At 47.4% G+C, this 14,770-nt stretch overlaps 1 protein-coding gene across 1 annotated transcript in view; it reads right to left on the reverse strand.

Moving 5' to 3' along the window:
- Positions 1-14,770, reverse strand: part of TENM2 (teneurin transmembrane protein 2) — an 860,793-nt gene that overhangs the window by 143,509 nt on the left and 702,514 nt on the right. The window contains exons 8-9 of the mRNA XM_037167968.2: positions 12,763-12,958; positions 8,009-8,110 (exon numbers count right to left, since the gene is read on the reverse strand). Coding sequence (XP_037023863.2) covers positions 8,009-8,110; positions 12,763-12,958 — 298 coding nt within the window. The remainder of the gene's footprint in view (positions 1-8,008; positions 8,111-12,762; positions 12,959-14,770) is intronic.

Below are 14,770 nucleotides of genomic sequence, written 5' to 3' on the forward strand. Positions count from 1 at the left end.
CTCACACTGCAGCAGCCTGTGGAACAGTTTCTGTGGGCAGCAGCCACAGTGCCTGGCCATCTGCATGGGTGGAGCTTGTGGGGGAGGCTGGGTGGGAGGGGGACAGGGTTGAAGGATGGAGGGTCTGGAGGAAAAATGAGGGGGCATCCCTGGGTGTCCCAGGGAAGGACAGTAGACCTGAGTGTTTTTCACTGAGAGAGGTGAGGCCAGCTGGAAGGGGGCGTGGCTTCTGTGCCAAGGAAGCTCTGGGGTGGTGGGAGGACCCCCACCCCCTGGGGGCAGCGGGAGTAATGGCTTGCCCCTCCTCTCCAAGTGCACAGGTCCCCTGAGGGGACTGACTGATAGGGTGGGAAAGCAGTTCTGGGTGGAGTTAGCCACAGGAGTCAGACGCTGAGCTGCCTGTGGGGGCTTTCAGAGTGGTCCCTGCCGTCCACTTAGGAGTCATCCTGCCAAGCCTCTGTCCTATGTGGCCATTAGGGCCAAAGACCTCAAAGTCGGCCAGACACAGTCTCAAAATCTAGCCCTGCAACGTGACCTTGGGCAAGTGGCTTACCTGCTCTGAGTTTCCCTTTCCCCTGTAAAATAGGGATAATGAGATTTTGTTGGAAAGATGAATACTTGCTAACATATACAGAACTTTTGACAAATGCCAGGCATTGTTCTTCACGTGTATTTACGTTTTAGTCCTCACAGCAATGCCACAGGTAATAATAGTGCCATCATCCTGCTTTGTGGATGAGGAAACGGAGGCTCAGCGGGGTCGAGTCATTTTCCGAAGTGCACAGTTAGCCCGAGGAGCATGAACTCCACCACTACAGCTTTCACTCTCTGTCACTCAGTTCTGCTGAGATAATGCAGGTAAACTGAAGGATACACAGTGCTTCTTTCTGCAGGGCTGTCCAACCCAGAGCCCATGGGCCGCATGCAGCTGAGGATGGCGATGAATTCGGCCCAACACAAAATCGTAAATTCACTGAAAACCTTTTTCTGGCTCGTCAGTTTTTGCTAGTGTTTGTGTATTTAATGTGTGGCCCAAGACAACTCTTCCTCTTCTACTGTGGCCCAGGAATGCCAAAAGATTGGATACCTCTGCAGTTCTTTTTTAAATTTTGTTTCTCTTTCCCCCTCCCTCTCTCATCTCCTCCCTTCATTTAAATCTGTGCCTCAGAATTGGCTGATTTATCACTGATTCATCTGACAAATGAGAATCTCCTGCTCCAGCATCCCCTTTTTTCTTTTGTATAGTTTACAGTGATGTTTTCATTTCTACGAACCTTGTCCCCTAAATTTAAGTCTGTGGACACTCAGAGAGCATCCTGGGCACTGACTGGATGCAGGGATGTACAAAGAGGATGCTAGAAGCATGTGAGCCAGCAGGAGAACCCGATGTAATCACCCAGCCGGAAGATGGCACAGCCAGGACATGGCCAAGCCCTGTGTGACTGCAGGGTCCTACCTGGGGGTGCTTCAGAGAGGTTTGGCCTGTGAGCTTGGCTTTCTGAGATGAGCGGTTATTTGGTAGGAAAGCTTGGGGTTGATGAGAACATTCCAGCCAAGAAGACAGTATGAATAAAGAGGAGGAAGCAGAGCCATTGTGATGTACGGCAGACATATATATGGAACCTATGGTGTGTGGGCCTTAGTGGGAGTTGATGGTACAAAAATTGCTTGGGTCAAGGAAGATGAACCTTATTCTGAGAAACGTGTTTTTTATTCTCCAAATGTGGCCCCTGACCACCTGCACCAGAGTCCCCTGAGGGGCTTATTAAAAAGGTCCCTGCCTGGCTCTGGCTGGTGTGGCCCAGTGGACTGAGCACCAGCCTGTGAACCAAAGGGCTGCTGGTGCGATTCCCAGTCAGGGCACATGCCTAGGTGGCGGGCCAGGTCCCTAGGTGGTGGCACATGGGAAGCAAGCACACATTGATGTTTCTCTCCTTTTCTTCCTCCCTTCCCTGCTCTCTAAAAATAAATAAATAAAATCTTAAAATAAATGTACATACCTGAGACACATACTAGTCCTATAGATTCAGAATTGACTGGCATGTGAGGAGAGCCTGGGAATATGCTATTTGTAACAATTTCCCTGGATGGATGTTGTTACTCTCAAGTTTGGCAACCACTGTGAGACGCAACTGGGAGCCTTTGAAGGTGTTGGAGGAGAAGAGTGATGCATCTCTGAGAGCTCTGAGAGAATGCTGGATGGGAGAGCAGGAGGACAGTGGCCAAGGGCATGGTGTGACGGTAGCAAGTGTCTGAGGTCCGTGGGATAGGAGGTGGGAGATGGTGCGAGGGGAGAAGTGCTGGAATATCCCTGGTAGCTGAGGAGAGAGTGGTTCAGAGCAGCAGGCTCTGAAGTCAGATGGACTTTGTTTCACACGATGGCTCTGCCACTTTCTACTGAGAAAACCCTAGTTTCCTCTCCTGGAAAAGCTGTCCTGGGCTCAAACCTAAATCTGAGTGTGCAACTGCTACCAAAACTGCCTGCAAAACATAGCTTCCTTATGTCTCACATCTTCTGAGGTTCAACTCATGGGTGGTCTGGCACTAAGAGTCCTGGCCAGAATGCCTGGTTTGAATCCCAGCTGGACCACTTACTAGCTGAGGGATCTTGAGCAAGTTACTTAACCTCTCTGTGCTTCATTTTCCTCATCTACTAAAAGGGAGAATAGTCATTCATAAAATAGAGCAATGGATAATTAGATGAGGTAAGTATGCTATTGCTTAGTACAGTGTTTGGCATGCAGTAAGAACTCAACGGATGTCCACAGTGATGAAGATGATTATACTTTGACTTTAGAGTTGGGACCCTAAGAAAGACTGAGTAGTGGATACATTGGCCAGTTTAAAGGAGGAAAATGGCAAGGTGCCCAGCTCTGCAGAAGCTGGGTAGGAGCAGAAACCAGCCCCTAGAGAGGAAGAGACAAGACTTCATGTTCCTGTGGTTGTAGCATTTCTGGACCCCCCTCGACAGCTGTTCGGCCGTAGGAGTTGTCATTTCTAATAGCTATTAAATGCGCAGTCCCTAACATGTGCGGCTCTGGTGCATTAAGTTTCTGCTGCTGGTTGGGGCCTCAAGTTCAGAACCAGATAAGCCACCTGAGGAGCGAGTGCTGAAACGAAGTCATCAGAAGCCCCAGATCTCTCGGAAAATGCCAGGCTACTTTACACACAACCCAAAGAGGCAGCTGGAGTCAATGGGAGACCTTCAAGTACAAGTAAATAAGAGGAAAAGAAATCATAATTAAAAAGCATCTAGCCCACAACAAATAGCCTCAAAGTAATGAGAAAGCCATGCAAGAGGAATAGTAATCATCGGAAACTGCAGTGGAAACAATAACTTGAACAATCAGCACAATTATAGCCGGACAGGGAGGCGCCTGATGGGAAGCGGTACAGATTACCGGGAAAGAACTGCCATGCTCCCTGCAGCTCTGATCTGAACAGACTGCTGCGGGCACAGCGCAACTGACACAAGTCTACGCTGAAAGACGCCAGTCAGGGTAGTGCCTTTGCTAGACACTTTTTCCTTGAAATCTCCTCATTCCCTGATGCTCACTGGATATTTTCATGGATCCATACTTCACCGCTCCACAAACGTCTTCATCTTCTCTTTTATAATGTCTACAGCATTCAAGGTCCACGCCGCAGCATTCTGGGCTGAACTTGCATTTCCCACGTGCTTATCGTGGGCATCCCTCCAGGCTGGAGGCTCCCGGAGGCGGGGCCATGGTGCGTCTGCTAATGAGGGCATCTCTGGCACTCAGTGCAGCACCGTGGCTCACGGCAGGCATGTATTAAGCATTTGTCAGAAGCACGAATAACTTCTGCCTCCTCCCTGGCTTGAAACAATGTGTTAGAACCTTTATGCATTCTTTTGGTGTGAGGGTCAGGTCCATTTTGACTTCTGAGACCCTCAGGAGTCCTGGCTCATTGGGGGCTGCGGAAGAAAGCCTTTGCAAACACATGCTGCCTAGACCTCCGTTCACTGCAAGGATGTCTGCAGACGCCTGATGCAGACTGGCAGGTTTAGAAGGTGACTGGGAGCTGCTGTCCGCACTGCTCAGTGAAGGGCACAGGAGGTGCAGCCTGAGGCCAAGGCAGTGAAGCCGTATTTATGCCACTAGGACACATACTGTGTCGCTCGGATGTGATGGGACTCTCACTTGCTAACGTGGCAAATTCTCCCCCTGGCAGGAGGGCCTGAGTCTGCTGCTGCCTGTAGCAGAAACTGGCAGTGCTCAGGGCATCCTGGGGACAGCTGTCAGTGAAGGAACAAAGGTGAAGGCGAATTTGTGATGAGGGGAGACCTCAGGCTCGGTCCTCCTAAGGGCTTTTATCAAGACGGAAGGAAAATGATCATGGGCTCCAGCCGGGAGATGGCATGCACCCTCCTGGGTCATGGGAGACCCGGGACCAGCTGTCTTTCCTCCCCACGCGTGCTAGCATGATTACCTCGCCCTGTCTGCTCCAGGTCACTTCCTTTTAACACTTAGGAGATTAAGGGGCTCAAAAGGTGTTTGAGAGAGGCGATTTGTGAAAGTCACTGCTAATTGTGCAGGACCAATGGAATAGGTCCTGCCCAATGAGCCACATGACCTCAGTCCAGTCATGAGAAACCAGCAGATAAACCCACACGGAGGGACATACTATGAAATACCTGACAGTACTCTTTGAAATGGTCAAAGTCATGGGAGACACAAAAGAGGAGGACAAGACTGAGGAACCCTCATAGATCGGAGAGGACTCAGGAGATAAGACAACTAAATTCAGGGTAGGATCTGAATAAAAGAGCAAAAGAATCAGAATAAAAGAGCAAAATTAGAAAAAAAGTCTGTAAATTAGTCAGTGGCATTGCATTGATATTAATGTTGAATTAGAGGTGAACACTATATTAGAAGTCTAGGTACCATTTTTGCAATTTGTCAGCAAGTCTAAAATGACTTCAATATTTAAAAAAAAGCTTCCATATGTAAATGTTGGGAATGTTGGTTAAATGAGATGTACTCTGCATTGATATAAAGACGGGTAGAGTATGTAGTAAGTACTCTGTACAATGCCTGGTACATAGTTTGTACTGAATAACTATTCATTGTTATTTAGAAATAATCTCAAGTGCAGGTTTCACCTACCACAAGTACATCTGGCACTGATCGTTAGGTTTACCCACCTGAGGCTGGCGCAGTTAAACCTGGGGGTCCATTTTCACTGGGTTCTCTCCGTATCCGGGTGTAGTTAGGGGATTTTGTTCATTTTCAAGAGCCAGTTTGAGGAGGTGAGAGGTTCAAGGCCTGTGTCTCTGCAGGAGTCAGGTCCACCTTGGGGACCCTTGATGGACCCCCAACAAGGGATGGGGTATGAATAAGTGTGTGTGAAGCTGACTCGGCTTAACTTCTCTCATTGGTGAAACTGTTACTCTCTTGATAGAGTTATAGGCGGTATTAACATTTCCTAGTTATCACATTATTCCAGTTTTCCTTTTCTAATTTTGGATTTTGACATTGTTCTTTTTAAAAGAAATTTATCTATGTCAACACAATGAGCTGACTTAAAGAAATACGTTAGGTAAGTAATAATACTGATGGCCCATGAATTTGGCAAAAATAACAAAGGCGGGACAGAAAGAGCACAGTTTGGGGAAGAAGGGCTTATAGTGAAAAGAAAGCATTGATGGAGTAGCTGAAACTGGGTCCATTTCAGAAACACAAAGGCAGAAATAGCCCTGGGCCAAAGAGGTAGAAGCTTCCTCTGAACACCATTACGCCGACTTGGCCAAGAATAAAGAGGGAAACGAGGAGAAAGCAATTTTATTCCTTAAATGCTTCAATTTTGTCACCTGTATGCATCAACAGCTAAATTAAAATGTACGAGTTCAAAGGCCGACTTCAGGAACAGCTCCTGGGTATGCAGGAGTAACTACTCTCAACAGCCACTCAATGTTTGTCTCCCGAGGATCAATTATACACCACGGCTAATGCACACTTGTAGTGTGCGCCCAGCCACCGTACAGGTGGTGAATGCAAAACACACCGAGAGTCCTTTTAAGCAGCTAAATGCACACCCCATTACAGATCCATAATGGAGAGTGGGCGCTCATCGGCAAATGGATTTAGAGCGAAGAGTTCTTAAATGGCCGGGGTACTTAGGGCTGAAAGGCCAGTAACTGGATGTGCAGCCGGAACACACATGGTTTTTAGGATTAATAATGCATCGCTGTGTCAGTGTTAATATACATTTACAGCTCCCAGCCCATGCAGCTGAGTGCTCAGCCCATTTGCAGGCACCCATGAAAGGACTCGTTCTGCCCTTCCTCCCGCCGATGTCTTCACTCCCAGGAAAATTAGATTAGGCAAGAACAGTCATGCAAACGATGGTGAGGTTTTCCCTCCTTTACAGCCTTTGCCAGGAGAAGTGTTCATCTCGCCAGCCACCTTCCCCCACCGGGGACCCTCGGACAAGTCCACTCGGTGATGTGTCCCTGTGCCTTTGGGCCGCGTGTGCTAAGGTGAGAATCAGCCAAGAGAGTTGCCTGGGCACTTCGTGCTCTCTCTTCTGGTTGTAACCGACAAGCTACCAAACCTTTCACATCGCTGTGTGTCATTTAGAGATGGGTCTTAGGCGCATGCAACTCAATTCAGAACTTCAGTACAGAAAAGTCCCATTCACTTATCAGTCTGCCTTCTGGAGGATGGGAACTGCAAGTCCTTGAAATATAGTGAGTGAATAAAATACAACTGCCCACAGCGACTGTGGTGAGCATGGAAGAAAGGGGTGGGACTGTTTGGTGTTGCCAGAGCAGCTGTGTTAATAGTGGGCTCCCTCTCGGAGGCCCAAGGAAGGATGGTCTTTACATAATGGGCACCTAAAGTAATGAAAAGGTTATACAAATATATAAATAACTATACTATGCATAAAAAACAATACTAAAGAAATCCTCTGAGGTCTCATAGTGTGTTCTGCTGAGAGCTTCGGGTACGTTACGCCACACTCACAACAAACTTGGGCAAGAGCTCCCCACTTTTCCAGAGGAGGATGTCAAGACTCAGAAACATCCCACCACTTGTTCAAGGTCACAGGAGAAACTCAGTGGCAGAGCTGGGACTGGAACCCAGGAATGCCTGAGTGAGCAAGGCCTCAGAATCTCTCCACCACTGGTTTTCAGACTGGGACATGACCTGCTGGTGGGTGGGGAGTCACTGAAGTTAGTGTTAAGCAGTATTTTTCTTTTTAAAAGTGAAATAGGGTAGGATAGAAAAGAAACAGAGTAAAAGTAAGTGCTGCTTGGTGAAGGTTTCTTTCCGTTTTTTATGTGTGTTTACCTAGCATATGCATGGGTATGTGCACTGTGTGTAAAAAGTGTGAGAAGCTCTGCTCTCCACTACACTTGTGTCTGATTGCACCACTTGAAGGTCACATTCAAGGTCTCTTGCAAGCTAGGTACGCAGCCCCTGAGTCCCCTGTTCTTATGAGAGTCATTTGCTGTCTTATATTACCTCTTCCCCAAGAATCCCAGGGCCCCAGCCGTTCTGTGCAAAGCAGTGCAGTTAAATTAATAATACAATTTAAAACTGATTCCACCAAGACAAATAGCGCTTCCTGGATTAAGAGCAGAGCTGGCCAGAATGAATGAAATTTACTAACCCTGAGATGCTTAATCTTCCATTACATAGAAGTTAATGATTACAAGAATGGAGTGATGGTAATTCACTTCTGCTTTTACAGGAAATCCAACCATCTCATTTTCAGCAAATCTTTCTTCTCACTATACCTTGGTGCCAAGGATAACTGCTCTGCTCCTCTAGGTATATTGGCCAATTGTCATATATCAAAGCCTACTCTTTGCCAATGGCTCAGGCCCTCCAGCCCTCACGGGCTTACAAAGGTCCCTGGGATACAAGATGTCCCCGTGAGATTTGTTGGGGAGGCCACTTGGGTGTGCCCTCTCTCGCCCCCTCCAAGAAGAAGCCTACTTTCGGCTTTCCAACCACAGCAGGGAAGTAGAGGCAAATACCTTTAGCGCAGTCCGCTCCTAGGAATCCTGGGAAGCAGTGGCACAGCCCGGACACACACTCGCCGTTCCCGTGGCAGTTACGTGGGCAGTCCTGCACCGAATCTGAAAAAGAGGGAAATTTAGCAGTGACCTTTTCCTCTGCCTGCTGGTGAAGCAATTTAATAATCAGCCCTCTACCATTTTAAAGAGTCGTGGCAGTAACCTCAGGGGACCAGCTGGGAGGAGCATCAGTGAGTAGAGGAGGAGACGGGGGGGCCGTGAGGACCAGGGCCCCGTGCCTGGGAATAACCTCTCCTGTCCACCCGATGAACCCAGGCAGGAATGCGGGGCTGGTTTTGCTGGGGCTTCTGCTTTTTCAAAAGAGACAGTTTAGCTGGATATAAAACCTGAAATTTCCTGTGTTTGACTGTTGACCAGTTTTAAACACTGTGGGCCTGTCTCACCAATGACATCCTGCTAGTCTGAGAGTTGAGTGGACGGTGGGACCTCGGCTTGTGGGCACAGGTGTAGAGGGTGGGTTTCTGAATGAAGAGGTGGTTCCTGATCTTGGGTTTGTAGAGTAAAAAAAAAAAAAAATCCCTGCTCTGAAGGATTTTAACAAAAGAAAACCCCACATATGTGAGATGGATCAACTGAGGCACAATTTTGGGCTTCATTAAGTCAGTAGGTCTTAGGTTATCCCAAAGTCCTTTTATGCCTCGCTTTTGTGGGTTTTATTTTTCATGAAAATCAGTTGGTTCACATTTGTTTTAACCTGCAAGGCTGTTCGATTTCATGATTTCTATCTGTACCCTCAAGTAATATCTTCAAAGGGGCCATTGGGGAACATTTTCATGTTGATTTGGATCTGTACAGAAACATACATATTATTTTAAAACCATCATTATCCTCATTTGACCTTAAATTAAAGTAAACACACTTAGACTTTTAGGTCCCAAATTACTAAGATGATGACAGAAAACACACAGGCCCAGATGCCCCAGCTGTGACATGACACAGCCTTTGGGGACTTGGGGACATGGATCTGGTGATGTCGCATAAGAGATTCTAAAGTCTAATCGCTCCTAATGCAGTCACCTAGCATGGCAAGGGAGGTTTTACCTTGAAGCTGAATTTTCCATTTATTCCCCCTCTGGACTGAGAACCAAACACTCAGCCGGGCTTTTTACGGTGTTTCATTTCTCAGCTCTTATAGGACACAGGGATAATTTGGATTTTGCTCCGAGATCAACAGGAATAAATGAAAAGTTCGAAATGGAGGAACGGCATTGTCCGACTTGTATTTTAAAAAGACACCCCATCAGCGAAGTCAAGATTGGCCCGCAAGGAGTATCTGGGTCTGGGGAGGAGATGGGGGAAACAGATATCCCTGAGGTCAAAGGTCCCTTTTCTGAACCAAACGACTTTCCAGATAAAGCAGGGAAGGCCCAGGGAGCCCTTTGCCACGGCGGTCCCAGCCTAAGGACCGAGGTCTTTGACTGGGCTCTCGCTGGGCTGCAGGCCTGTCTTGCTCTTCACTGTAAGCATTTATCTTCCGGTCTGAGTTGCAAAAACATTTAGCTCTTGAGCATCCTCCTACCTCGCCTTCCCAGAATCTGGGTCTTGTTCCTGTCCTCACCATTCCTTTAATTGCTATAATAGCCGGATTTCATGCCTGTCGTCTCTCATCAAGCCACCAGATTGGAATAGCTCATTCAGGTATTCTTGCTTGGTACAGAGTGGGTCCTTGGTATGCAGCTGTCAAAGTGGGCACATGTGTGTGTATTGGCATGTACACATAGGCTGGTAGAATAACCCAAAATAAGCGAAATCTGTAATAAAGGGGATTTTTCATTTCATTTTCCCAAAGTCTTCTATTTGAAGCATTTCTACAGTTTTTGAGGGGAAAAATAATTATGTGCCACGGCTCACATATAAAAGGAGCCCATGCTCTTCGGCCCCCTCTTCCTAGCACCCAGATATCACTGTCGAGGTTTCGTCAGCTCTCCCTCTCATTGACCTGGTGTAAGTTTTCTGAGGAAGCAGCTGCAGGCAGCAGGAAGCCCAGGAAGTGAGATTTTTGCACACGTGGAGGCTGGCCTCCCTTAAATCCGCACCGTGCTTTCAGGGTGCCTCTCGGTGGTCCCCTGAGATGAGACTCATTTCCGAACGCAGGCCGCTTCTCTCCAAAACGCATCCCAGGACTTCCTGGAGTCAAAGGCATATTTAGTGTGATCGCCGGTCGACACCCGTCTAACATTGTTCCTTCTGCTTCCCATCGCAGGGGCTTCTGGCGTTTACTGCTCTCGCTGGAGAATGCTCTCCTAATAGATACGTGCGGGAGAACCTCTGAACCCAATAAAACACTGTTCTTTCCCCTGTATTTCAGGCCAATCACTATCATTGCTCTATCAAGACGTGTGCCCCATTATTAGGCCAATTCCCTTTGACTTTCTCTCTGAGCTACAGTCCAGATGAGAGAATTCCTCTGGAGAGAATTGCTGCTCCAGCTCCAACAGGCAGACGGACGCGGGCAATGGCCTGGGGAGAGGGGCATTGCAACATCCAGGTTCTATGTGGATAAAGGAGTTGGGGCAGAAGCCGTTAGGAGACATTTTGGCCCCCAGGAAACTCGGGGGTAAAGGGGTGTGTTTGGATGGAATTCAAAGCAATCCAGTGGTTAAGAGCCCAGGCTCTGGAGGGTTTGAATCCTGAGCACACCACTTACCAACTGTATGAGACCTCCAGTGAGCTGTTTAGTTTCTCTTGGTCTTGGCTTTGTCCATGGGAAAACAGAATATTGGTGGGACCTGTTGTACGGCTGCTCCATGGTAGTCTGCCCACAGGGCCTCATCCAGGGCTGATATACAGTCAGCGCTCTATAAATGTGTAGTTGCTGTGGTTTTTGTTATTAACCAGGTCTCCCAGTCCTTGCGGACTCTGACAGGCCAGCTCCTCTGTGCTGTCATGCTGCTACGGATGAGTCCAAACGCAAGGTGACCAGAGGATATCATTTCTCATCATGTTCTTAAGCAAAAGATATTTTTTTTAAATCTCGACAACTCAAACTAGTTTGACATACTGCCAGGGTCTTCTGAAGCTCCGGGGACTGTGGACGACCTTTCCAGTGACTTGGGTTTTACAAAGTTCATGGTGTTACTTTAGGGTGGGGGTTGGCAGAGTTTTTCTGTGAAGTAACAGATGATAAATACCGGGGCTTCATGGGCCAGACTGGCTCGGTTGCAACTACTCCAATGTTTTAGCTCCCACACACAGTATATACACAGATGTGCTCCAGTAAAACTTTATTTATAAAAACAGGCAGGGGGCCAGACTCAGCTTTGGAGCATTTGGCTGCCCGGATAGGGCCAAGCTGTCCTCAGCAGGGGGAAGAAGAATGAATTTCAATCCTATCTGATCTTGTGTCATTCTGAGGCTGTGGGCACTGAGGAAGAAGCCACCTGAATTTCAGATTGGATTATACAGATCTTCCAAGAATCAGGGACGCCCTCGGAGAAATCATGAGGCCAATAGAGAAGTTCTTCAAATGCAGTCAACAGAAAGACAGCTGACTAAGACGTGCCCCTAAGCGACCGCCAGCTGTCATTTAGGGACGGCCAGCTCCATCCCAGGCATGTTCCCTATGTGACGTCCCATCATCTGCCCTTCGGGGACATGCTCACCAGCTTTGCAGAAATGAAACTGAGGCTCAGGAGGCAACTGACTTTTCTAGGGAAGATATGGGAAAGGCACGTTATCCAGGCTTCTCCAGTGACCCTTGAGAGCCACAGCCAACCACAGATGGGACAACACGAAGACCAGTGGGCAGAGCCCCAAAGCCCATGCTGTTTTCACCATCGTCATACCCCAGGGCCTTGAGGGATTTGTTTGTCTGAACCTCAGCTTACCCGTCTGTTAAAGGGGTCTGCGACCTGCCCTGATGTAGTGAGATTCCACCTGGGACCAGCTGTTCCCATTAGTGAGAAGATTAAAACCTAATGACACAGTAAGTTTCATGAAAACATCTATAGCTTATTCAATTATTAAAATTCTTAGGGTTTGCTTTAGAAAACCTCATGAAATTTCTTCAAACTAACGGCCCTTTTACAGGCTTGTATACACATATAAGAAGAAAATTTGGATAAAACCTCAGCCTTTTCCTTGATAGCTGATAAAAAGTGGGGCTAAAACACGCTAAACATGACAACTGCTTAGTTAAAGCATTTTGATGTTTACCTACGGGGGAACAAGCTACGATTTTTTCCCCTTATGTTTATACCTTTTTCCTGATTTATTTTTAAGCTTTTAAAAGGCTTTTTATTTTGAGCTTTCCAGAGAAATTGAGCTGATGGGAATAGTCAATACTCATGATCTCTACTACACGTTTTGAGATTTGTATGTTTTATCTTATTTAATCCTCACAGTAGCCTGTGAGAGGGGCTCTGAGCTTTGCCCTGAGGACATTGAAGCTTCCGAAAGTCCAGTGATCTGCCCGGGTTGTGTGGCTGGGACCTGAGCCAGGCAGTCTGACCCCAGGTCTTCACTGCACGCAAGTCCTTGGGGCTCATGGTGAATTTCACGACTTAAGTGGCATTCACATTTCAATCAGGGCTCCTTTTTGGGGATGACACCACATGAGGCCTGAATGAAGGGTTCTGCTTTGGTCTTCCACACAGTAAAAACCACCTGGGAAGAAGAGGCACCTTCTGGAGAGACACCCAGAACGCTTCCCTCCTTGCCCTGGTGACCTGTCCCCTCAGAGGCCCCCTACGTACCTAAGATGACGGTGTTGAAGGAAACCATCTCTTTGTCTTTGCCGTCGTTGTAGAAGGCCAGGTGCCACAGGCCCGCGTCCAGGTACTGCACAAACACGGCCTCGTTCTGGACCAGGGTCTGTATGCTCCGGCGTTCTCTGGGTGACTCGACCACACTCCACTTCTCCTTCCCGTCCAGGCGCTCCATAAAGTCATACTAGGCAAGGAAGACAGAGACGTGTGTGAGACTTGGTGCGGGCCTGGTCCCGAGACCTGCCCCCTCTCCCTCCCACCCAGTTTGTTCCTGGAAAAATGCTTTTCAGTACATTGTACTATGAGGTCATCCAGTAAAACTCGGGTCACAAATGTTATACTAATAATAATACCAGTTGCCACGTACTATGCTTAGAATTATTGCTAACGGTTTCATTACTCGAGGTCACCATTTCTTTTCTACAGTTATGAAACCCCAAAAGCTTTAAAACCCAAGGTTTTGATTTCCTCTTCATTGTCACCTTCTACCTTCACCCCTCCCCATCCTCCACCTCTTTCTCCGTCTGCAAAACTCTGAAAATAATAGTACTAATAGTATAGAATAGGATAATTCTTAGAACAGTGCCTGGCGCAGGACAAATATTAAATACACATTAGACTGTATCATCATTGTCATCATCAGCTCATTCAATTTTTGCAAACACCCTATGAGACAGATGCCACTTGTATTTTCTTTTACAGACAATAAAACTGAGGTTCAGGGAAGTCATGCGACTTATTAAAAGTCACATAGCAACCAAGTGGCCAAGCAAAAATTTGGACCTAGATCTGCTCAGGTGCAATGTCCAGAAATGCCAGCAAGTAAACACTGAACTCTGTTTCAGTGGAAACTGGGGTCAGCGCTGGAAGCCACCAGTGAGAGATGGTCAGCAAAGGCCACCAGGATGGGGGAGACGGGCAGGGCACATGTGACTCAAGAGAGTCCCATTGCAGAGAACAGTGACATCCTGTGGCCTGTGGGCAAGTGGGAGCCATGGAAGATCCTTGAGCTGTGACTGCTACGATGAAAGGAATGTTTGGAGGCCTTTGTCAGGACAGGCGATGTCCTAGAGGGAGAATGAAATAAAGCCTCATCTAGAAATGAAGACAATTTAGAAAATGAAACATTTCTAAGGAAGAGAGGACCGTGCTTGACCATGGCCTGGACAGACAGGGTGAAAAGAAAGGCAAAGTGAACACCAATGTTTCTTTGCTGTTGACAAGAAAATTGGTAAGATCCGGGTAGAAATGGACGAGTCTTGTGAACTCTTTCAAAATCACTGCAACAGAAAAGTCACTTTCACCGTGACTTTCAGGAGACACTCAAGTGTAGCTCTTCAGCAGACAGAAACCAGCCCAGAGGGACCAGCTCCGTCTCACCACTTCCCCTCCACAAAGAGGCTTTCGTAGGTTACAGGTGTCAGCTCTCACCCCTGTCGCAAATGTCACAGAATGGAACTCCAGCAATCTACTCGTGTGACTTCCCCATCATCAGAACGGCCAGTTTTTCCCATCAGAAATGTGATAATTGCAAATAAAAGAGTCTATCATCTCAAGTACAAAGGCTTTGCCATCAGGCAAACCTGGGTTTGAATTCTGACTCTGCCATCTGCTACCGTTTGAAGTTGGGCAGATCTGCGACTTTTACCTTCTTCCTGGATTGCTCTCGAGGGAACACAACACCTTTCTGGGCTGTTACAAGGATGACCTGAGATAATGCTTAAGGCAGTGCCCAAAAGATAATAACCATTTAATTAAGTACCTTGTGATGATGAGTCACTTACTTGCAAATCAAAGTAACGGTAGAAGAGAAGCTCATGATTCTAGTTTTTACATCAGGGGGGTGGAGACTGGAGACGGCCACCGCTTAGGAAGTGGAAATTTCCCCTATTTCTCCAGAAATGAGTTGTTTGTATTTTGCTTCTCTCCAGCCCATACCCCAAGGGTCACAGCCGTCTTTATGGGACAAAATAAATGATCTGAAGGGATATGACAA

The sequence above is a fragment of the Artibeus jamaicensis genome, unplaced genomic scaffold (assembly GCF_021234435.1).
Source record: "Artibeus jamaicensis isolate MK-2021 breed Jamaican fruit bat unplaced genomic scaffold, CSHL_Jam_final contig_432, whole genome shotgun sequence".
In the NCBI taxonomy this organism is placed as follows: Eukaryota; Metazoa; Chordata; class Mammalia; order Chiroptera; family Phyllostomidae; genus Artibeus; species Artibeus jamaicensis.